Source organism: Nelusetta ayraudi, unplaced genomic scaffold (assembly GCF_046127955.1).
Source record: "Nelusetta ayraudi isolate G7.1 ecotype Tasmania unplaced genomic scaffold, CSIRO-AGI_Nayr_v1 ptg000050l, whole genome shotgun sequence".
NCBI lineage: Eukaryota > Metazoa > Chordata > Actinopteri > Tetraodontiformes > Monacanthidae > Nelusetta > Nelusetta ayraudi.
This window is the reverse complement of record NW_027466100.1, coordinates 1945306-1970335: the sequence shown is the minus strand read 5'-3', so window position 1 is coordinate 1970335 and position 25030 is coordinate 1945306. Positions and strand designations below refer to the sequence as shown.

At 43.3% G+C, this 25030-nt stretch overlaps 1 protein-coding gene across 2 annotated transcripts in view; it reads right to left on the bottom strand.

The window, feature by feature from the left end:
• Window positions 1–25030, bottom strand: part of bsnb (bassoon (presynaptic cytomatrix protein) b) — a 66200-nt gene that overhangs the window by 5766 nt on the left and 35404 nt on the right. For both annotated transcript variants that reach the window (XM_076037214.1, XM_076037215.1), the window contains exons 4-9: window positions 13346–14134; window positions 5933–12175; window positions 1708–3775; window positions 460–1292; window positions 235–346; window positions 10–156 (exon numbers count right to left, since the gene is read on the bottom strand). In XM_076037214.1, coding sequence (XP_075893329.1) covers window positions 10–156; window positions 235–346; window positions 460–1292; window positions 1708–3775; window positions 5933–12175; window positions 13346–14134 — 10192 coding nt within the window. The remainder of the gene's footprint in view (window positions 1–9; window positions 157–234; window positions 347–459; window positions 1293–1707; window positions 3776–5932; window positions 12176–13345; window positions 14135–25030) is intronic.

The following is a 25030-nucleotide window of genomic DNA, read 5'->3' as shown; positions in this document are numbered from 1 at the left end:
TAAATTTACCATCTCCCAGTTTTCCCGCCTGCTCTGCTGCCCCTCCTTGCAAGATCTTTGTGAGAACATTATCCCCTTCAGCCGGTGGCTGTTGTGCTGCAGCACTGCCGATGCCTCCCGCTTTGCTTCCAATTCCAACAGCGGGAGCCTTGGAACCTTTAGTGAAAACCACAAAAAACATCATCTATGCCGTCCTTTGCCACAGAGGGAATCATTTATATGACTCGGACTTACCAATGCCTGTTAGTGGCGGTGCAGTGATCTTAGTGGACTGAGGTGCTATAGGGACTCCTGCCATTGGCTTCATACCTGTGGCTGCTGCTGCGGGGGTAGAATCCACTTTAGCCTGATGGGAAATTAAGAGGACAAACATGGAATTAGTGGAGTGGGGGAAGCAGGACATTACTGGCCACAATAAATGAGGGATGTTTAGGTGAATCACAGTCAGGCCATACTTACAGCTGCTGTTGCTGGTTGACCTGCTGCAGATCCTATTCCTGACTGCCGCATCTGTGGCGGAGCTTGACTGGTTTTGGGCTGCTGCTGCTGCTGCACTGCTCCAGCTCCTACTGCAGCGGTCGAGGGCTGGCTGTGCGGAGGGGTCTGGCTACGTTGCTGTGACTGCTGCTGTTGTGCACTCTGGTGATGCTGCTGCTGAGCCTGCTTGTTGCCATCAGGTTGTTCGGAGCCTGGATGTCGCCCAGAATGGCTCTGACCTCCTGACCGCTGTTGCCCACTATGGCTCTGAGGTGTCGGCTGCTGCTGTTGCTGTGCTTTAGGCCCCGCTCCAGATGGGTCCTGTCTTCTGGAGGATGTGCGATCTCCTTGTGGTCTCTGGCCACGCCCCCCGGTGCCATGGTGACGAGCAGAGTCAGACTCTCGAGAGAAATCGCCTGAGTTCCTAGGACTTGCCTGAGCAGAACGCATGTCAGGTCCGCTTCTCCTCTGCGCAGACGAAGAATTTCTGCCATCAGAGCGAGCAGATGGATCTCTAGGGTGTGTCCTGGAGGTACGGGAGGATCTATGGTCCTCTGATGAGTGGCGTGAAGAGCTGTGTCTGCCAGAGCCGCTGCCATGGTGACGGTGGTCTCGCGATGAAGACGTGTGCCGCTGTTGGTTGTACTCATCCGCAGGATAATACTCCTCCGGAGGTTCATCGTAATCATGGTAGGTGTGCTTACCACGCCTACCTGTAGACGAATGACTTCCACTGCCATGATGCCTTGAGCGATCAGAACGGGCCTCCCGCGGCTTCTCAAACCAGTCAGTCTCCTCTTGGCTCAAATGATAGGCTTTTTAAAAAACCAAAACAAACATTGTCAGTCAGTGCAGGCTGTTTCTTTACAGGAAGATGAGAGAAGCATGCAGAATAAAGCCATGCAAAAAAAATATATATATAAATGGAAAAATGGAAAATCCCCAAAATATTCCACAGATCAAAAATCCAGGCAAAAAGTTGACAAAAACCAAAACTGAAAACAAAGACTGATGTAAAAAAAACAAAAACAAAAAGAAAAAAAGGTGCGTGCAAAACAGATGTAGAACAGGCATTTTTGGCTTGGTGTATCACACATAAAAATCTATTTAAAAAAGACAAGCAAAGCAAAGATGACTTCACAATTCCACACCACGCATGCAGTTCCCTCTCAGCACAGTATGACGGTGGAGACCAATGTCAGGCAGCACAAAATATTCAGCACCAGTTACCTTCACTGTCAGAAACAGCACAGTGCATGTCATCTACGAGGTAGGGGTCATCTGGTTTATAGACATGACTCCTGGGTATGTCCTTCTTGTGATGATCCTGTACATCTGGCAAGGAATGGCTGGAACCATACTGACCCCTCACATCATGCGGATCCGGGATTACAGTGCCTCTTCCCATGCCAACTGGCTTCCCAACAGGACTGAGTGGGCTCTCCTCCTCTGAATTCTGGTTGCGCATGGGTGGTCTTCCTGCACGACTGCTCCTCTGGGACCGCTCCACGTTATCTCTTTCGTAAGATTTACTTCTGTGGCCTGCAGCATCTCTGGAGGATATTTTGTCAATACCATAACCGGTCGACCTGGACCTACCAGAGTTGTACATGCGATCCTCCTCCTCAAGACCCTCATGACTGGTACTGTAGTATTTTTGGTCATAGGCATTTTTCTTTCCATAAGCAATATCTTCTTGGAGCTTCTTGGATCTTGACACAACAGTACAGCTTCCTCCAGTTGATGTAGTGATTGTGTAAGAGGCAAGGTCAGACTCCACGTCCCGTGCTTCCTCAATAGGGGAGAATTTTGATATCTTCTGCTCCATTCCCTGCTTCCGGTGCTTACTACGTTTTGAGGAGACTACAGCAGGAGCAAGATTCTTGGTTGTGAGCTTGTGGCCACTGGAACTGCTTCGTGATGTGTGTTTATAATCATCGTAGTAATATGAGGAGCCACCACCCCCTGTTGTACTAGTGCTCTGGTAACCAGCTGAGCCAATAGGTCTGCCATAAGCATCAACAGTCTCATCCTCAGGCCTGGTATAGGGATCTCCACGTGCCGGACCGTTCTCAGTGCGATATCGTCCTAAAGGATGGCCTAAGGCATCCGTCTGTTGGTTAGTGTTATCTTTTGTTAGCTCACTAATGTCGTCAATCATGACGTAGTTCCGCGGAATGTTTTGCTCCAGGTTAGAGGTGTAGTGTCCATCAGAAGCATAAGCTGAGGTGGGGCTCTCCCCTGTATGGGTCAAGCCAGGCTCAGGGGGACGATATTGTCCATATGCGTTGCTGTACATGGAACCATAATTGGCCTCTGGTGCAGATGTGGCCACTGACACTGCTGGGTTGTTAATTATCTCATAGTTGGTTGGGACTTTTTGCTCTAGGTCAGCTAAAGAAGTTTGTCGTGGTCTTTGGTGGACTGTAAGAATCTCGGCCTGGGGCGGGTAGGAGATGCCAGGCTGATAGGAACTGTGGGTAGGATAAGGAAGGCTCTGGCCTGGCATTGGCTGAGTGGGAGGATGGAAACCCTGGTGACCATGTTGCTGCATGCCAAGGTCAGTCTGGTAGGAGGATTGGGGATACATGCGAGAGGAATAGGCTCCCTGACTTTGGTAGCCAGGTCCTGGTGGAGGATGGGGCTGGAATGTACCCGGCTGCGGTGCAGGCGAAGAGTGGTACTGCGGAGGTTGGAATCCTATCTGCTGGTAGGTAGAGCTTGGTTGTTGTGTTGATGGTTGACTTTGGGAGTATGGATAAGACATGTAAGATGAGGTTTGGGGATACTGGGAGGCTGCACTGAGATCACTAAATTGACTCATAGGTGCAGTGCTGGGTCTTGTCAGTAAACCATTCGCATCAAAGGTTGCTGGTCCAGTGGCCATTCGGAGATTGTTGAGCTCACTATCTGACATGTAGTCACGGGCATCCCCCATACACCTCAGGTAAGCCAGATCTCTCCTCTCCTTCTCCTTCACCATAGTCTCTTTACGTTGAGTGATACCAAGTTCTAAGTAACGCAGCTTAGCATCAATCTCTTTTTCCTCCTCTTCCAGTTCAGCCTGTTGTTTACGGAGCTTTGATGATTCTTGTTCCACAGCTTTTAATTCACTAAGCAGGCCAGCCTTGGTGACTCCTTGGGCAGGTCTTGGTAAGACCCTCTGTGGCATGCCAGGAGAGCTGTGCATTTGAGCTGGAGTAACAATGGGGAGTGGAGTCTCCTCTGGAGGGGGGCTGGGGAGAGTCCTCTTTATTTTCCTCATCAGAGAGTTCTGCTGCTGCTGTAGGGAGGCCATCTGCCAAGAGAGGCAGAAAGTGAGCTGTAACACTGTGCTATAAACAGACTGTGTTTATGTAAATTAAGTCATTATTGCACTCTGGTTTTCTCAAAGGGAATCTACACATTTCTTTATCCTAAGACATCAGTGACGAGCCATGTCGTATTATTTGCTGTTCTGGATATTAAGCAATTTATTACATTCCATAACGTAAAATGTTTTAGACATTTGCCATTTAAATGCCAGCTCAAAGATAAATAAAATGTGTTGTGGTAGCCATTTGTGTTCGACTTTAGTGAAATGGCAATCCTGCAAACTGCATCAAATAGTAAAATCAAGGCAACACTTGTACAAATAAGGAAAAAAACGTTTGTTATCTAGCAAATTTGAATAATCTCAATCAGCAGGACTACCACAATGCTTTGTCAGTTGAATCAGATGTTGGACAATCTGTTTCTATTGATGTCTAAATATTTGTTTGAATAAATATAGAGCTAAAATGTTTTGGTGGGTTAGGTAAATTGAAACAAATTTTACAGTTTTACCCAAAATTATTCTAATGTTCTGATTCTATCTAAAAAAAAACAAACAAACATAAAACATGGTTTGCCCTTTCATATTTTACTCTCATGAACCAATTAGTCACTTAAGTTCACTCTCTCAAACTCATCACATTATCATATTCCTTAATTTGGTATTAAAAAAGCATCGTAAGAAAGAAGCACAATATAAGTAAGATAACTATTCTTATCCAATACTTACAAAATACTTGTGTTGTGTGGATAGATCCATGATAAAGTTTGATAAAATCCACAAGAAAAATACATGCAAACTTAGCATTAAAAAATCTTCAAAAATTGGACCATAAACATCTAAAACAGCTGGACACTGACTCCTATGGTTGCTTCTGTGACTGTTTTGGTCTAAACAAAGAACCGTGGTAATTTACTTTGACCAGCTGCTAACAATACGGAAGACAGCAATGCATCACGGCAATCTGTGTGTGCCCCTGGCAACTGTTCACTCCAACATCATGACAGAAAGTGAGAGAATGAAAGTGTGCGCGTGTGTGTGTGTGTGTGTGTGTGTATCATTGAAGCTACATAGCAGCTGCTCTCATGAGAACATTCTGTCACTTTTCTAATGACAAATTTAGTGACGTACTCTTTATATAAAACATTCTGCATAAAAATATATATTCAAACACACATTTCTTTACTTTTCCTTTCACTCAACAGAAATAAATGTCAGTCTTGTAACATTATGTGGCTGGTAATGAATTTAGCGCTTTTAAATGGCAAATGAGCTCCAAAGGTTTTTGTTGTTGGCAAATATTAAATAGTGTCAAGATCACAGAACAAGTCCAGTTGCCCTAACTCAACCCTTCTACCTCATTAAATAGTGTGAAAGAATGTGACTTATTTAATTAGTTATGTTTAAATAATGTAACATTTTAACAATGTATGAAACATTAAGAAATACACCAATATTATATACCATAATGTAATGTGCAACAATAAAGTTTCCATTTCCATTCCCATTTCAAATACAAATTCAATATTAGCAACAACAAATGTTGCAATACTCATGACTGACAACTTAATGCAGTATTTATGGTACCAGAACAAATGAGAGAATTTTGAATAGTCATATATTTATATTCTGCTCCTACACCTCAAAAGGAATTTAATAATACTAAGTCCTGGCATGCATTTTTCTATACCAGTGTTTGCAATATTGGTTGTAGAACCTATGCAACATCCCTTTTATTCTGCCCATTGGCCAGTGGTACAGGTTAATTCATACATAGGACTGAGTGGGTCATGTCACAATTTATTTCCATATTCATTGGATTTATGAACGTTGGACTCAATTATTCTAACGTCATTCTTCTTGTACTGCCTGAGAATAGCTACTTTTGCAATATTAATTTCAACTTTTTTTTTTCTTTTTAAATATTTAAAATTCTAAGGTCATGGTCATTGTATTTGTATTTGGCTTGGTTTGCATGGTGATCAATCCAAAACTGAATTGTTTATGTATTGGTGAGCATGTGGGTTACTTTGGCTTTGTTTTATTCATAATCTCAAATTCCAAACTAATAAGGTTTTGCTAAATTGAAGTGAATTAAATTAGTAATGTACAACGTGCAAAGACAAGTGAAAAGTACTGTACCTGACTGTTCGACAGAGCTTGCTGATGATATGGCGAGAACCTGTTCTTGGCAGGGTCCTCTGATGTGGGGCTGAGAGGCTTTGGATCCGACATGGAACGCTGCACACTTTTTATGGGTCTTGGTAAACTCTGGTGGCGTTGAGGTGATTCAGCAGTAAAAGCCTTCTGCTGAGGGGTCACATGAGCCTTGTTGAGTTTCTCTTGAGAGGCAAAAGTTGTCTCCAGCATGCGATGGGGAGACAGTGGCGACACAGGAGAGTAAAGCACCTGTGGAGATTTGGGGGCCTGGCGAGATGAGGACTCATTTTGTTGCTGTTGATAGCCAATTTCAAGAGGATCAGGTTTTCTTCTCTCAAATTTTGCAACTGCTTGAAGTCTAGATGAGGCTTGGTCAGATGTGTTCGCACCAACTATATGTAGACTTGTAGAGTATGGGCTTATAGTTGTTGGAACGCTTAGCTGAGGGGCCACAACACCTTGTGATTGAGACTCTGGTTCTGTTTGGCAGGCAAGACTTTCTCCTTTATGAGTCCTCTCAGGGGCTGCTATATAATGTAATAGGTCAACCTTCGTGGTTTCAGCCATGGTGATGTGAATGGCTGGGGAAACCCTCCCAAGTTGCTCTGACTCTGTTTGGCATGAAGAGTCATTGGTGGTCTGAATAGCTATACTTGCAGAAGCTACTTTAGATAACGCATCTGATTTAGCCTCACCACTGGATTCAGAGTGTTTGGAAACACGTGATTTTCTGCGCCTTGCTGGCTGTGGATCCCATTCTCCCTGGTCCTCCTCATCAGTCTGCACACTGCAGTCAGCAATACGCCTTGTTCTTCTGCGCCTGTTCATGAATCTCTCCTCTCCATCTTCATCATCTGTTTGCACACAGCTATCTGTAATCCTTCTCACAGAGTCCTCCTCTGATCCATCTCTCAGTCGAGGCATGGAATTCTGTTTTTTCATGATCTTGGAATCAGTCTGCTTCTCACTGCTTCTCAAAGACATTTCAGAGACAGAGCTATGAATAGGCCGAGCAACCACAGCTTGGACAACTTGCCCGTCCTGCCAAAATTGAACACTTTGTCCTTCTTGTTGAATGACTCGACCACTTTGATCACAAATAATGAACCCTTGAGGTGGTCCTCCTCCAACAACTACCCCTTGTAAATTACCTTGAGCAGATGTGGCTGCTGCTGCTGCCACTGCACTAGCAGCAGCTGCCTCAGCAGCAGCCACTGCTGCCGCTGCTTCCACTGCTGCTGTCTTCTGCCTTTTTTGTTCTTCTAGCTGCTGCTGGAGCTGCTGCTGCAAGGACTGGATTTGCTCAAGTTGCATTCTCTGTTGGGCAAGTTGTTCTCTTTGCATTATAAGCTGTGTTTCCCGCTCTGCCTGCTGCTGGTGTAAAACCTGCTGTTTGATTGTTTGTAGTTCCTGAATCTCACGTTGCACAAGCAATTGTTCTTTTTCTCTGTGTCTCTGAAGTTCCATGCGATCTCTCTCAAGTTCCTCATGTAGTCGCAATTGCCTCATTTTCTCCAGTTCAACACGCTCTCGCTCTAACTGCAGCACGTGTTCTTGTTGCTGACTCAGTCTCTCATCTTCTTTATCTTTCTGGGCATCTGATGGAGGTGAGGTTTTCGAACTCGGTGTTACAGCAGCCTGGCCTTGTGAAAGCACTAAAGGTTGAGGTTGACTGATAGATTGAACTTGAGACTGGGTTTGAGTCAAAGACAAAGGCTCGGTTTGAGCAGGTAATGGCTGCTGCATTTGGGCCTGCACTGGCTGCATGACTGCAGGTTGGGTATGGGCTTGAGACAAGGAAGTAACACTCTGTGAGGTAAATTGTGTTTGGTTTGAAGGTTGGCCAACTGTGGTTTGGATGGTAGTTGCTGGTGTGGACTGGGTTGGAGTGACAGTTGCAGCTGTTTGTGAAGAAACTGTTGTTACAGGTTTTCCTAGATACACAGGGGTTTCCTGGTGTAAGCTGGTTGGATCTGGCACCCCTCCTGAACAAGTATCTGAAGTAGGAAACTGATTTGGAGGAGGATAGTATGGTCCTTGTGTTGACAGAGGCATTCTGGGTGTAACTTGGGGCAACCTGGTAAGACTGGCCAATGGTACAGCAGTTACACCTGTGGGGTATGGTCTGTATATTCCTCGAGGCATAGGACGTATGACAGGAGCAGGTTGGGTTGTTATTGGCAAGGTTGAGGCTATGGGAGCATTAATAGTGGAATATATCATACCATCACCCCCTCTCATTGCAGATGGGTACAAGGCGCGTAAACTTGCTTGTCTAGCATTGATTAGGTTTGTTAAGGTTTGACCATTAGCTGTTGGTCTCCCATCTGGGCCATACAGTAGGTTTGCCCTTATTGATGCCAAGCTTTGATGAAGATTTAGCCTAGCTAAAGGTCCTCCTCTTCCTGCTCCATATGGTACTAGTTCAGGATTATTTACATACCTCCCATAGTGATCCACAGAGTTAAGAGCAGCACACATGCGACTGATCTCTCTGGCAGTGGTTGCACTATACTGAGCCAAATTGGAGTCTTGTGAACCAGTAAGGTCACGAGAACCATGGGCGTGTTCGGAATTAATATTTGACATGGATCCATAGCGACGGAGTGGTAATGAGGGGCTTGCAAAATCTCCTTGGTGGCGAAGGTCCGTGTAGGATCCATACTGTGCTCCCATACCAATATATCCACCATCATAAGCCTGATTCATGTTACTAAGATCTACAGCTAGGCCTCCCTGACCATTCATTTGATAGTGACTAGCATCAGTCATAGAAGGTAAATTTGTTTCAGACATTGAGGGTTGCATTCTTCCTGGGGGGATCATGTTTGGTTGATATGGTTTATGTTCTTCTGCCACTGTGGTGTGAGCCTGATGCTGTTGTTGTTGGCTGACACTATATTGTGGTGTGTGGAGTGGCTGGCCTACTGGAGGGGTTTCAGAGGTTGGGTTGTTTTCAGAGGTTGTAGGCTTTTGAACAAATGACCCTGAACAGGAGCTCGCAAAGGGTAATTTGTATACTACATCACAACAAGCAACTTGGTTTTCTGGTTTGATCTGCCCTGTGAGATCCAAGACCTGAGGAGAAGGAGGTTCCTCACGTTTCACCAGCTGAGTAACTGTACTACTCTGTGATGTATTACTCTCATCAAGTTGTACCATCATAGTGTGATGTTTACCTGTTGACAAGTTCATGACTATTGGCTTGTTTTTTAGTTCTAAGGCAACTCCTCCATAGATTTCATGAGCAACATTAGAGGCTGCACCCCCAGACACCGATGGAAGGGCCATGGGGGATACCCTTGAAATGGCACTAGCAGTCACTGCAGCCTGAACACTGGTTGTTTGAGTTACAACAAGGTCTTTTTTCACCAATAATGGCTGGACCTGATTGGCTAAATTGTAACGAGCAAAAGAAGACTGTTGTTGGTGCTGCTGGAGCTGCTGCTCAAGAAGCTGTTGCTGCTGTAGGAGTTTCTGCTGTTGTAATTGGAGTTGTTGTTGTTGAATACCCAGGTTCTCCAAACATGCATCAATTTTTGGAATTGATGGGTCATTAACTACTGGCTTAGTCTGAGTTAGACAAACGGCAGATCCAACACCCTGACCCAAATCCACACGGTTTTGTAAAGGGTCCCCATACACTATCGGTTGCTTGTGTTGGGACATAAACATAGAACCTGCAACTGTGATACTAACAGTTGTTGGTGTTGATAACGATACATGTGGTTGCTCTTGTGCATTCAGATTAATAATGAGAGGTTGCACTGCTGTGTGCCGACCTGATGGCTGTTCTGTTCCTACTGAGTACCTTCTTGTGTCAGACGCAAGTGATGTGAGGTCCATCCCTTGGTCTGTCATGATAATTGGAGCTGGTCTCATTGGGGCTCTTAGATCCACCACATTAGTGCTTGAATATACTTGGCCCTGATCCACTACCATTGAGGAACCCAATATATTTGAAATTTTACCAGGGGATACATTTTCCCTCAGTCCACAATTTTTTTCAATTGTGGTCATTGTGCTAATACCAACATTTACCTTTTCAATATTTTGGGACTTTTTAGGGGATGTTGGGGAGGTTGCTAAAGGGGGATGGGCGCTATACAAGGTTTTACCACTAACTTGTGTGGGTGACGATAAAGGGGAAGTGGAAGAATTTACAGTAATTGGTTTGGCAGGACTTGTCTTATCAGAGCTCAGTGTTATCACCATCACTGGTGATTCTTGAGAGGACTGTTGCCTTGCAAGACGTGGTGTTATTGTCCTTTGAGGTGCCTGGGATCCTTGTGAAGCTGCAGTCGATGAGGGAGTACCTGGCAAGGATGGTAACTGTCGGCCACTACTACTCGGTGGTCTCACAGATGGCACATGTGTTGGGCTCTGCGCTGGAGAAGTCGCTGGGGACACTGGGGGACTTGAACCTTTGAAAAGTGAGAAGACTTTGGAGGTTAGGGACGATGCACCAGGGTCATTTGATTGCTGTACTGGCCTTTGGGGGAGGGTTCTGTTATTGGCAGGCACAGTGCTGCCCGCCTGTCGGGTTGTAGCTGTTTGACTGACTTGGGCTTTGGTTGAAGTTCCAACAACACCTTCAATTTTGGCACTCTGTGTCATCATCCTGTTTTGTGTTTCTTTTGACAGATGTTGTGCAGCACGAATACTTGGAATTCTAGGGTCACTTCCTGTTGTTGAAAAAGACATAGGTGCAGTGATCTGGGTTGGGCTTGAGCCAGGAGTTAGCGCAGTTGCTGCTTCAAGGTTATGTTTACTGTCAGTTTGAGAATCCCTTTGAGGTTGACCCGCTGCTTGCACTTGCCTCTGCATGAGCTGGGCTTTCTTCATCATTTCTTCATAGACCTCCTCTGCACTTTTTAGTGTTTTATCAGTAAGTGGTATTTCTGAAGACTTTTCGGTGGGTGAATAAAGGGATGTGAATGTCGGTAAATTAAATTCATTTCCTGATTTATAAAGCTTTCCACCGATCATCTCAAAGCCCTCTGCCTCTGAATCCATAGATGGTGAATATTCTGAACATGATGATCTGTGAAGCTCCTCCATCTCTGCAGCCTGTCTTAGCTCTTCTGTTGGTGATGCATCCTCAATAGGGGAGAGGTTACTGGGTGGAGTTTTAGATCTTTCCCTGCGCCTTTGTGCCCGTAACTCTTCTTTGTCTCTCTTTGTTTTTCGAGCAGTACTTCTGATCCTCTGCTGTTCCAAATCTCTCATTTGTTCCTGTTCACGCAATAGTTCCTCCTCTTCTCTAAGCTCATCCTCTTCAGATGAGTCCTCAATGGTTGGCAACAATGGCCCATGAGACCTATGTCTGGCTTTTCTTTGCTGCTTTGCTTCTTCTAATCTTGCCCTCCGACTGGGACTGCTGTCACTGTCATCCTCCATGGATGACACAGATGTGGGAGAAGTTCCAGAGGTGTAGCTAGGAGTGGTAGCAGGTAGGGTGGAGGAATATTCTCCCTTGGACCGCTCCTCAGGTGAACCAGTCAAGCTCTCCATCTCTAGCTCAGGCTCTCGAAGATCATGGTCAGCACTGAGTTCCATGTCTCGGCTATAGCTGTTGGTGTTATTTAATTCAATGGTTTTAAAACGTCGTAGACCTCCAGCCATTCCAACATCTTCCTCTTCATTTGTTTTGTAAGCCCCCTCTGATGTTTTTGTGTCTTCCTCAAAACTACTGGAATGTTGAGAGAGTCTTCTTCTCTCTTTACTCAAATCCCCACTAGGTTTATGTACCCTTTTATTTTTCTGGTTTCCATGTTCTTCCATTTCTTCTTCATCAGCACTCATCTCCATAATTTGCCTCCTCATAAATTCTTCATCCGTTAACTCTTTATGTGACTTTTTCTGTCTCACTGGCAATGGCGAGAGGCCACTTTCACTGCTGTCTTCCACATAATCATGGCGAAGTTTACAACTGAGGTCATCCTCTGACTCATCCCTTGCTGCATCATCAGGAATGTAGTCTTGTTCATGTCGAACTGACAGCGAGTGCGGACGAGACTTTTGATCAGAGGCAGTCTTTAAGTCTAGTAGAGGTTTCATTGAGCTCTCAAGCATGGTGATATCTGATGGGATTGAAGCCCCTTGCTCATTGAGCTTGATACCCTCTTCATGAATCTGGCCTGTAATCTCTCCATGAGAGCTGGAGATCCCATCTGAGGAGTATCCTGTATCACTTAAACTTTGTGAGCTGGATTTGTTGGAATCCTGAAAAAGAGACAAAGACAAGGATAGAGGTCAGACAAATTATGGTGTGGAACTAAGTCATGTCAAGTTCTATTACAAGCCTCAATGAAAACATTTTAGCCAACTACTTCATCCAACATACCAGCATACTTTTATGACCATTATTTTTGATTTTTGATTTTTGATTTTTGATTTTTTTTTTTTTTTTTTGGGGGGGGGGGTAAACAATACAATGCTCAGGCATTATCAAGTAATTACAGCACAAATAACAAATTCTCAAACCATTAGATGTATGGGAAAATCAACTCAAAAGTTAAATTTTGGTTAAACAATTTAGTCATTATATTTTTTCCTAAGAACAACAAGACAAATGGCATTGAAACAATTTGAATGAATATTGCTGATGCATTAATGATGCATGTGCATTATTTGGAACGTAATTTTTTTGCATAAAATTGAGAAATCTGATCAACATTTTTAGGGGGTTGATTTTCCCTTTAAAATGTACATACAGATGGACAAATACACTGACGCACGGGATAAAAAAAGACAGTAACAGACAGTTGAACATACATATGTCACAAACAAACAGTATTTTGTCACATGCTTAACTGTCATCGTTAATGCATTCTCCAATGCATTCTTCGTACCGTTGAAGAATACCGTACATGCTTAGAATGCTTGTATCATCATGTGTTGGGTGAGAAAAAAAAATTAAACTTGATGTAAATAAGCCATTAAAAAACACATTTGACAAATTGAATGTTTCAAGATGAGAAATGGCCACAGAGACAATGGCAATAACAATGATTATGTGGACAAGTAGTGTTATAATTATGATAGTTTCTGTTAACTTTACTAGTGATATAAAAGTGAGTTAGACAAAAGCATAATGTTTTTATAACAGAAGATTTGACCAATAAAACAAATACTAACAAATACTAACAGTGTGAAAAAAAAATGAAACAATAAAAAATGATGATTCAATACAAATGTAACACAATAATATGGCTATGGTAAAACAAATAAATGAATAAATAATAAATGTAAGAGTAATGAAAAAAACGATGATCAAAAGGTGATTTCAGGTGACTTAAAAGTAATTACAATTGTAAAATGGGAAGAGAAAAACAACAAATTGAATGGTAAATCAGGAATAACGTGAAGGCGATGAAGTTGCAGGTGGCTCACTTCATGGTGTCTTGACTTCTGGGTTTCTTCTGATATCTTCATGTCTTTTGGTGAAGTGACAGTCTCTGACACTGCCTTCTTTGGTGAAGCCTTGACATCTTCTTTGAGAGACTTTGCTGTGACTTTAGTCTTCTCCTGGCTCTGTGTCTGTTTGCGTGCTTGGTTGTTACCTGTGGGTTTAGACTGAGTATTTGCTGCTTTTGATTGGCTGGGAGCAGGCTTTGCATTGTTAGGAGGTGCTTTACCAGTAGCAGTAGATGACTTGGCACCAGTAGGGTGAGAGGTGCCCTTAGTCTGAGCAGAGGGTTGGGCAAGTCCCTTTGTCTGCCCTTTGGCCTGACTTGGTCCCTTGGTTTGGTTAGCGGACACAACTGGCCCCTTACTTTGAGCATTTGACTGATTAGGACCTTTTATTTGTGGGGCCTTACTCTGAACGGAGGGCTGTGTTGAACCCTTTGTTTGTGTTTGAGGTTGAGCTGAACCTTTGGGTTGAGGAGAACCCTTGATATGAGGGGACGCTTGACTGAGGCCCTTGGTGTGAGCAGCAGGCCCAGCCTGTTTTACAGGAGAGACAGGGCCACTTACTTGAGGACCCGTTGTTTTCTGTTGCTGTTGAGCACCTGGAGGCCTAGGCCCTGAATGTTGATTTGGCCCTTTCAGCTGAGGGGATTGTTGACCGGCTGTAGCAGGTGGCTGGGGGGATCCCGTAGGCTGTGCAACAGGAATATCTCCCAAGCTTCCTGATAGAGCCCTCTGCGTCTGGCAGTTTAAGCACAGCCATTCTTTCTTCTGAAAAACAAGCAGAGATAAAGAATTAGAATGAGCGATGCTGCACAAGCTGTGTTTATTTTCAACATTCAGTGACACAAACAATAAACAGGAAAAAAAAAAAGCTGACAAAGGACAGCAATTAGAGTAAATTGGTGTAAATTAGGGCTAACAGAATGGATTTGGGCTTCTTGATTGACTCGTTAGCTAAAAGCTAAATAAGGAAAAGCAATGAATTGCTGTTTTATTGATGGTCAGAAATAGCCAAGGAGGGAATTTGACGCCTTCGAACAACTGAATATGTCAAAGTTTGTCCAAACTATATCTTTCATCTCTTGATGAAGACTTAATTATTTGACAACAGCACTCGAGCAAAGTAAACACGAGAAGCGGGCTATGTGAATACAAATTAGCACCTCTGTTATTAGACTGAAGAGGGGGAGGTATTATGAAGGGGTTGTATTTAGATATTCTATATATTGCATGCAGCCAAGCTTCTCTCAGCCAGAGGAGGATTCATCCATCCTCTTACCCTTAATTGAGCGCTATGTTTGGAGGTTGTTATAGATCAGACACTGCAAAGCACCTCGGACGGAGGAGATAACATTACAGATTCAATTTCAGGTCAATGCAGCAGATTGATGGAACAGCTCAATGCAAAGAAATTACTATCCTTTGGCCACAAATGCAGAAACGAGAGGTGACGCAAACGCCCCATCATACCCAGTGTATTATCTAGCCCTGCAGCCTGACGAGATTCATGTGACTCATTCAACAGAACAAATAACCTCATAAACACTTGTACTGCCAATTACCGTCTGACCAATAAATCTTTTTGCATTACAATTTTCTCTAACGAAAACAAATTATGTGATATTCAGTGTGATAGGCAGACACTTTCTTCCTATTTGCCAAAGATTCGTCCATTTGAAGATTATAGCAATTCATTTTACTGTGAGCCATGCATATTCAGTAAAATAAAGAGTGCCTCTCAAGTTTTCACATACTGAGATCTGCCATGAAGTTGCTTTCCAAACCAACCTAAAGGATAGATTAAAACGTGTAATACAGCAGAAAGAGAAAACCAGACAATGCGGATCTGAGAGCACAAAAGGGACGTCAATCTGGAGACCCACAAGCCGCATGGGTGTAGGACAAAGGCAGCTTCTTTGTTCAGATGTTTTTCAAAGTGGTGCGAACGTGTGGGGTTTTCATGATTGGAATTGATTACTTTTTCCTTCCTAGGTCCCTTGTGCATATGTTCAATTCCTGTTTAACTCACTGGCTAGAATGGGAAGACGCAACACAGGCCCAATTTGCCATTTCACCAGTCAAACTGATGTGTGAAGTCACAATTTTCTCCAGGCCAGTGGTTCAGTTGTTCACCGAGGGCCAAACAGCAGGAGGAGAAACAAGAATTCATTCGGAATGAGTTGAAAAATTCTGCAGGGAAAGGTTAAATTCACACTAATTCCCATATACCTAAAGGTGTGAAATTTGTTCTGCGCTTTCATCCCATCCCTTTTAGGGAGCAGTGAGCTGCGGTGCTACACTCGGGTTTCGTGTGGTCATCTTGTTTAAAAGGTTAACCCTTAATGCTGAGTTCCAAGCATGGAGACGATGGTTGCCGTCTTTTGTATATGACCCCTGAAATCCCACGACCCTCCTGTCCACAGTGTCTGAGCTGGTCGAAGACAGCCGTCAAACAGTGAGATGAAATAAGAACCAAAAACAACGCTTTTTCTATTTCTGTAATTCTAACATTGTGTAGGTAGAGCCACAGACAAAGCGGCACAAGATAGCATGCTCATCCATTGCGAAACAAAATTGGGAAACAACTATCTACCCCTAAAATGTTTTCAGAGCATTTTATTTTATCTGTGAAGATGAACAGGAAAAGAACAACAGTCATTTTTTACCTACAGCAATTTTCGCTGCACATGTTTCTATTTGGAACGCCTGTGCCTTTTGGCTCACTAAAAGGCCTCTGCCACCCTGAGGAAACACCTTAAAATTCTATTGAAGCATCTCTGTCCACTGGCATTTTTTCCCCCCAATATGGTCATAATGTAATCATGAAACATGACCATTTCCTTTTACCATTCTGTAATTAATTTGATTACAATGAAATGGATGAAAAGGATTAAAAGAGCAGGAAGTATGTATTCCATCAGCTGTTTACAACAGTGTCAAAAACCAAGTCAGCCAACGGTCGCTCTGTTCAGTTTTTATCACCTTCAACTGTGCCGATGTTCATGTTCAGTCAATTAGTCACCTTATGCCACATGGATTTGAAATGATGTAACTGTCTTGTTTTCAGAGCTGACACCATGTGGCTCATGGCCACTGTGAAAATGCGGAAAGGACAATGCTGCAATAGTGTGGGCAGCCACTAAGATCTTCAGCTTAAAAGAGACTGTCAGAAGAAGGAGGGTGTGGGTGAATATCACAGCAGTGATTAGTGCCTCAAAAAAAAAGAAGCAAGATTCCCAAACACATATAACACAATACACGCATACAACCCTGTATTAGATGTGACACAAATACCAATATTTTTGAATGCAGTTCAAATAAGACTGAGATGCTCTATTTTTTTTAATGATAATGTGCTTTGGCTAACAGAACTTTCCAAGCATGTCTGAATTCTGCAGGGATCTGCTGTGTGGACGGAAGCACAGGAATGCCAAGCAGACGGGCTTGCTTTGTTTTCATCTCTGTCAAGTGCTCTACTGAGAAGCTATATATAAACAGGTGCGGTACTCCAAGCTAGCCATCTGCGCGAGTTGTTCCACATTTAAAATTAATAAATAAATGGGCAGAAATGTGCTGGTGGACAACAGGGCAGACGAGGGGAGGGGATTGGGGGGGTGGGGTGGGGTAGCACTGCTGATGATATGTCGAAAATGTGCTGCTAAAAACACCTGCAACCCCAGAGGCTACGTGTAGAAGCCAACGTGCTAGAACCACCCTGTCAATATGTTTCAAAGAGTATCACTTGACAGGGCACTAATTCCCTTTTTTGTCTTCCATCAAAGCTTTCCCTGCCATTTTTGGCACCATCAAACTTCCCTGAATCAGCAGAACATTGCTGTGTGGGAGAGAGGAGCACAGCCAACCAGGAGCTGGGGGTAGCAAATTATTTATGTAGAGTGCTTTAGCTGGTACAGCAGTGAGCGCTGTGGGCTCCGCTTCCCACCTCTACCTACACGGCGAGGAGAAAATCAAGTCCATAAAGATTCAGGCTGTGCACTTGCGAAACGGGCTTTTAAAGTGCAAACTGAAAACAGAGCAGCCGTTTCACTGAGCCAATCCCCTCCGACCGCCCTCCGGAGAGCAGTGCTTCAACAGCGCAACACAAACACCTGAGACATTAAAGTTCTCCCTTTAATTGTTCACTCTGAGTATAAAAAAAGGGACATAAATGACAGCGGGTTTGTTTTGTTCAGTGGCACTGCCTCCCGATTTGTGCGCGCATGTGTGCACGCACTTGTGTGTGATTGTCAGGGAGATCATCTCGTTAACGAGCCGCTAACCTGATTAAATGGCAGCAGGTTAGCTCGTTTGCTCACTTGAAAGTGCACTTGGCTCTGAACTGTAACTCAGAAGTGAGACAAGACTAAACCCTGCCTGTAATCTATCAATTCAAGTCGAGGCGGTTGATTGCTGCTCTCGCCCAACATCCAGCTTTTTGATTTTGGTCTTGGACGTTGGATCAGTAAGACAACAAATGGACCCTTTTTGAACTTCCTGGAAAATATGTTACTGTTATCTGAACTTCAATATCTTACTGTGCATCTAAGAAATTTTAGAGAGCTTTTTTTTAAAACTTTTTTTTTTAAGAAATTAGAAATTACATTAAAAACCTAAATAATAAAAAATAAGATAATATAATAAAATAATTACTCTAAATGACAATTGTGATTTACATTGCCTCTGAGTGTGTTAAACGTGTGTACTGTCAACATGTTCATCATCATCTTCTGTCCCCTTGAAACAAGGTATCAACTTAGACAACTTGCAGACAACTGCCTGCAATTGTGAATAAATCAATTCAGTCAATTGGGTGGAATGACAGTTTTGGTGGGGTTCACCTCCATCACTGGCAAAACGAAGGCTTGTCACAACTGAAGGTCATCAATGCTGTGACATACAGCCACACAACCCCATGTGTCCCTGATTTGGGACCTAACTGCATCGTCTACAGTACCTAACGGACTGAGGCTTTTTTTTTTAATTATTATTGTGTTCAATAAATAAAACATCAAATTCCAAAATATGTCTTGTTTGTTCCTAAACAAACAAACATAAAATAATAAAACTAGAACCAACAGGAGCCTAAGCCATTCAATGGGAGCTCAACTACTTCTCAGACATCCTGGTCGACCCATTAAGGCATATTTTTCACTGACGCTGATGGAAAGCTAACAGCTTAATAAGTGTATAAATGATGAACTGAAATCAAGCACAGCATTTTATAGCTTTAACTTTTTTTTTTTTAATGCTGTTCTGTGGTGCTCCTACAGAACCTGTTTGTTTGGAGGTTTTTTTGCATCCCATCTTGTAAATATTAAGACGAGTTCAAAGAGAGCGTAATTGGGTGGGCTGCAACTCAGATGGAGCGCCGCCATCGACAGTCGGCTCAGAAGCGGAAATCTGCCCTTTCCCTGTCAAAAATAATGAGAGATTGAATACTGCCGGTTATTACAAGGTTAGTTATGAGGAAAAGGTCAGAGGGATTGATCCTCCTCTCAGATTGATTCTTCGCTCTGAGACGCCACCTGAGACATCGCAGCCACAGCCGGATCGCTTACACAAAGTGTTTGGGTACATGCATGTGAGCACGCGTGTAAATCCATTGCTGTGGGCATGTGCATCAGTCCATGTGCATTGAAATGTTGTCAGGGATGGGCTAAATGAGATGCAACAAGGAAAGCATTAATTATCCAGACGGCATGTCACTAATGACGGCTGAGACCAAATGCTACGTGGAGGAATCGTAAATGCTGGGGAGCTGCCGACTTTGATCGTGAAATGAGGCAACCTCCAATTATTCTATTGATATTTTTGACGTCTCATTGATTTAATAAAATAAAAAAATAAAAAAGACTTAATGAGAAAGGAGCGAAGTTCCCAGAAAACCTGAAGAATGAACGTTCAGCCGGTCCAGAGCTGCTCTGAACGGCATTTCAGACTGCAGTGATTTTTGTTTTCATTGTTAATGTTTAATCACTCGTGGCTCAGCCGGATCGCTCCAACCAGAGGAAAACAAAACTCAGCAGCTGCAACAACAGCGGCCGAGGATGAACACTGTCTAAATCTTTGAGTTGAGGGACCATCTCGCACACTGGCATTTCAATGACTTACAGACTTCTGAACTGAAATCAATACATGCTGATTTATGTTTCGTTGTCAATATGCTGTTTGGATGAATGTGTTCTTGAGTGCTCTTTTTTTTTTTTTTTTTTTTTTTTTTTAGTGACCCAGCTTTTATTCTAACACCAGGTAGATATTTTCTACTGTCCCACTTTATATAGAGTAGAGAGCACTATTTTCAGATTAAAAAGAAAACCTCCAGCGGATGTGATCCGCCTTAAAATACAATGCTTGCTTCTTTTTTTTTGTTTTTTCCCAGTGTAGGCCTTGACTAAAAGGTCACATTGCTCAGCTGCTCCACTGAGAGCTCTGGCCATAAATCACAGGCCTCCCTTTTTTTTTTGGTCCCCAACCCTGGAATAAAGGACAAAATGCACAAAAGTAAAGGCTGCGAGACTTGAAACGTGCACAGACAACACGACCACCAGGACTTTAACGCCTCCTTCCCATGGAGGGAGCCAGAGAGCGCACAATTTCACAGCGCGATATGGGGCCCCGTGGGAGCGCACACACCCACACGGCAACGTGAGCGCAGAGAGCCGAAAACAAACACTCTCTCCGAGTCGGATTCGAGCATCCTGCTAAATATTGCACTTGGAACGGGCCGCGTGTTCGACACCAACATCTGAGCCCTTGTTCCGCCGATGACAGCTGCACCCACCTGTCCCTTTTTCTTCTTTCTGCTGGCCCCCGAATGTCCTCCTCTTTATGCGCACGCACGGCAATGTTTTTTTTTGTTTTTGTTTTTTTTTTTTATATGCCGATCAGCAAAGCCCACGTACGCACGCGCTCGCGCGCACGCGGACGCACTGCCTACACAACAAGAGCATTCGGCGTCTCTCCCCTCTCGCGCTGTCAGTCAAGTCGCAGCGAGAGTCCCTCTCCGGAGGAAGCAGGAGGCTGCCGCTGCTGCTGCCGCTGCCGCTGCTGCTGCTGCAGGCTGCGACCGACAAATGTCAGCTGCCATTTAACGTCGTCACACGCACCTCACACTGCCGCGCTGCCGATGAGGAAACACGGAATTAGGAGCTAACTTCTCGTCTCTCGTCCTTTCTTCGTGCTCTGAAATCTATCTATCTATCTATCTATCTATCTATCTATCTATCTATCTATCAGCCTTTATTCATTTCAACAGCGCTAAATCACAACCAAAGGCGCCTCAAAGCGCTTTGTTTCAGTCAGAGAAAACCCAACTGGGCCCCCAGGGCGAGCTAGGAGCGACAGAGGCCAGGAAAAACTCCCCCGTGGAAAGAAACCCAGAGCAGATCCAGACTCCAGAGGGCGCTCATCTGCTCTGGCCAGTTGGGGTGAAAAGGAAATACGAAAAATGGAGAGAAAGAGAGAGAGAGAGGGAGAGAGAGAGAGAGAGAGAGAGAGAGAGAGAGAGAGAGAGAGGAGCCTGTGTGAGTTGCAGGGTGAACAACAAAGCTCTCACAATTTAGATGTAAATACAAATTCAAATATCGAGATACAGGACATGCATAAGTGTAAAACGTATATAAATGTGAACATGTAGATGTATATAAATAGTAATATTGTGTCGATATACATTTTGTTACACATTGAAACTGACCTAAATGTACAGCAGCAGGCTGCTTTAAATCGATTCTCAAATCAAAATATCGATACTTCAGTCATTTATGGTAATGTATAATATGAATAGGAAAAAAGTGGAAAGTAACTAAACAATTGAGATCTTGAAGTGATACATAGTTGATGGAAACTACTTTCTTACTTCCGCTTGCTTGCATAATGCAAAATAACTGAGGCAAGACAGACGTCTCCGGTGGACTCCTTCGGTACTGCAGGCAGGAAATACCCAGGTAGAACAGCTGTTGCTGTTGGGGTTGTTCAAATGAATGCATTAATATTAATTAAACTTCAATTTGAGTCACCTCATATTCTGAAGTAGCAAGTGTTTGTATCCCTATAGCGTTAACTATGTGGAGTGATTCATCATAGTTTAATCTAAATAAAATGAAGCATTTGGTGCAGTAGCCCCATCACTTGTCTCTGTGATTTTGCACACACACACACACACACACACACACACACACACACACACAAACAAACAAACACACAGGTATTTGCACAAAGCATCAGTACCAGACTGGTATTGCTGATACCAGCCTGAATTGTACCCAGTATCGGATCAGAAAGAAACTCGGCCCTAGTCGCAGGTGTGGAGGGAGACTGAGGCGGTACAACGACTGAGCCCTCCCTGCCAGGAAAGCAGCCACTGTCACGCACCAAGTGCTATCCACCCTCGGAGTGTTACATATATGAATGTCTGCAGAGGTTTCCAAAAAATAATTCAACAGCAGCTTTTAACTGGAAAGGGATATATTGGTTATTCTCCGGATGTAGGCTAACCGCTGCAGCGAAAGCAAAAACTGTTGAAAAAAAGACAAGGCTGGAGGAAAGCAGAACAATAGAGAGGTTTTTTTTTCAACCCCAGTAATCAAGAATTACTAAATGCAATCTTAAAAGAGAATAGTAGAAATAAAGAAATATTACATGTGGGATCTTTTCAATTTTGGTTTCTCTATGATATCTCACTGCTGCAGGGTGGTAGGCTCTCTACTGGGTGGTGCCCTGGTCAACAAGACGTGTGGACGTCAGACCTGCTTGAAACCTTATGTACTTTTGGCATTCAGCGGTGCTGCCAGAGACTTCTATTTCCAAGAAGAAAATAATGTGAAATGTGAAATCATCTGACACAAATGCCATGAAACATCTCTATTTCTCTCTATTTAAGATGAGCTCAGATTGCTCAGATTTGACGCCTTTCACAAAACATTTCATGACCTTCTGAGCTTCAGAGAGTAAAAGCCTCCACTGTTAAATGTATTTGCAAGCTAAGTAAAGGTTCTTTTCACAGCTGCCAGAACCTCATACCACAAGCCTATTGTGAGAGAATGCAGCTGTCAAACCCATTCAGGATATTATATCCTGGCAAAGTTAAGGCATAGCTAATATATTTTTCCACAAGTACAGATTGGTGTTTATATTCACACATTTTTAACTGTGTCACAGTATAGCAGAGTTATTAGAGTGTAATAACAAAAGGATTTTTTTTTTATAATTTTTTTTTTACTGTAGTTGCCTGATTAAATCATGAAATAGGGCATTTTAATTATCGACTCTGGACTGTTTTTCACCTTCTGCCGTGGTCTTTTCTAACAGTTTTCATGTCATAACAATAGAAGTCCAGGGGAGCGGAGGGGTCAGCGTGAATTATTAAACAACATACATGAGGAGCACTCTGCCAAGCAGGTGTTAATGAGGTGAGTTTAAGGTGAGTAGAGAAATATGTTGCGCACAGTTTGGTGCCTGGAAACATGAAAACTCACACACACACTCATGCACGTACAGACAGTCAAATACTCAAGCAACCACAGAGCACAGAATGGAAAATGAACAAAGGTGGAACAAAATACAGAAGAAGCGAATGTGTTTTACTTTGAGACTTGGAGCCCTGCTGACTGTTTTAATCTGGTTAAGAGATAAATCCACATGCAGGCTGATTGTTTCCTTTTTGTGGCACTGATCTGAATGAATGGGCGCTTTGCGGACTATGCCGAGTGAGCAGTGCCAAGCGTGAGCGAGCCCATGCGGGCGAGCCGTGCCAGGTTGTGCCACGCTGTGCCGCAGCTGTGACAGGTCAGTAAGAGTCAGCAGGTATGTGGGTCAATCCCCTGGGACTCCTTCAATGGGGACACGTGGTGGGGCCTTTGGATTAGAGAGGAAATGAAGGATCATCCACTGAGCAAGCGACACTTCCACTGAAGTCACACTCGCTAATGTGCAGCGACCGCCTCCGCCCAGCACGTTCAGAGCGAATCTATCAAACATCAGGTCGTAATGAGCGTGGCTCATGCAGGGCCAAATATAGAATATGTGCATTGCTTGTAGAGTCCCCTCTGCCTCATGGTCACATGGTGAGTGTCACATTTATTGTGCCTAGAGGCCAAGTGTAATCTGTTTTTAGCCAACAAAAAACAGCTAATAATAAAAATAACAATTACAGAATGTATTCTTACCAAAAAATCCCTTTGAATTTAGCACTGTAGGCCTTTAATGATTAGTCCTCACAATAAAACAATATCATCCTTAATAATGTCACATTTAAAGCACAGAAAGCTAAAATAAAAAGCTAAAATTCCAAATCAGAACTGAGGTAATGAAGAAAAAAAATTCCCAGAATCTTAAACAAATATACTGTGCATGTGAAATTTTAGCAAATTTGAAACATCTGAATATGAAGTGTTTTTTTTCTCAGAAATGAACAAAATATAACTATTGTGAGAAAATATCTCTCGACTGAAGAAATAACAATAGAGGGTTGAAGGGTTTTCAAGGATATAGAAAAAAATTTGGACCAAAATCTTTTTGAAAATGTGTAATTTAAATCCAGTTATGCTCATGAAAAACTAGATAATTGTTGAGCTTTTTCAGGACGGTGGAGAGCAGCACAATAATGGAATCCAGAAATGTGTTCATTGATTGATTGATTGATTGATTGAATCAATTGTTTGATTCATTCACTTAGATTCTCTCTCCCTCTCTCTCTCTCTCTCTCTCTCTCTCTCTCCCTCTCTCCCTCTCTCTCTCCCTCTTGCGCACACACACACACACACACTTGCTGCCAGCAGCTCAGGCGGTGCTGGATTTGAATGCAGCTAATTAGCACAAATAAGATCAACACTTGTGTGTTTACAGAAGATAAATGTTCTTTTATACTGGTTGATGTTTACACGTCAAATTCCTTGTTTCCTCATCCTTTTCTGTCAGGGTGTCTTACTGCAGGACAAGCATCATCTTCCATTACTGTGTGTTTCTCCTCTGTCCCTCTGGGCTCTGGCTAGAACAGGGCAGCTCACGTTGTCTCCACTTTATTTACTCCGTGTGTCATTTTCTGTTTGTTTCAACCGGGGCAACAGGTGCCCCCTTTTAGCCCGGGCGCAACGGCAGGACCGCCAGGCCCGGCTCAGCAGGAGAGCCGGATGGTTAAACACACAATGAGAACCGGGGGATCCCGAAAGATCATTTTGCCTTAACGCAAGTGGTTAACCTCTGACCTTTTAAGCCTCTTTTGCTGTGACAAACACTGCAGGAAAATGCTGCAGTCTCACTTTGTCACAAATTCTGTAGCCTTTTTTTTCTCTCCCACCCCACCCCCCACATGTTTCTCCAACTGTTTGTGCATCTCCAAAAATGTTTTTTACCCTGACTTTGGGAAAAGACAAACTCATCTCTGCGCATGTTTAGGACTGCTTCAAAGAAATTTAATTTATCCCCAAAAATGATTCTCCTCTCTAAATCTGACTGTTGAGTTGTCACTATCCAGAATCATCTGCATTACATTTCCTAATCCACAAACAGGTTTCATCTGTAGAAAACCAAAAAGTTTTATTGGTAAATTAAAGGCCCAATGGTTAAAATATAATAATCTACCATATAATGCTATATAATTACCATTCCTCAGACAGTCTGATTGCAGTTTTTTGTTTGATAACAACACTGTTAGCCAAAGTTGAAAAT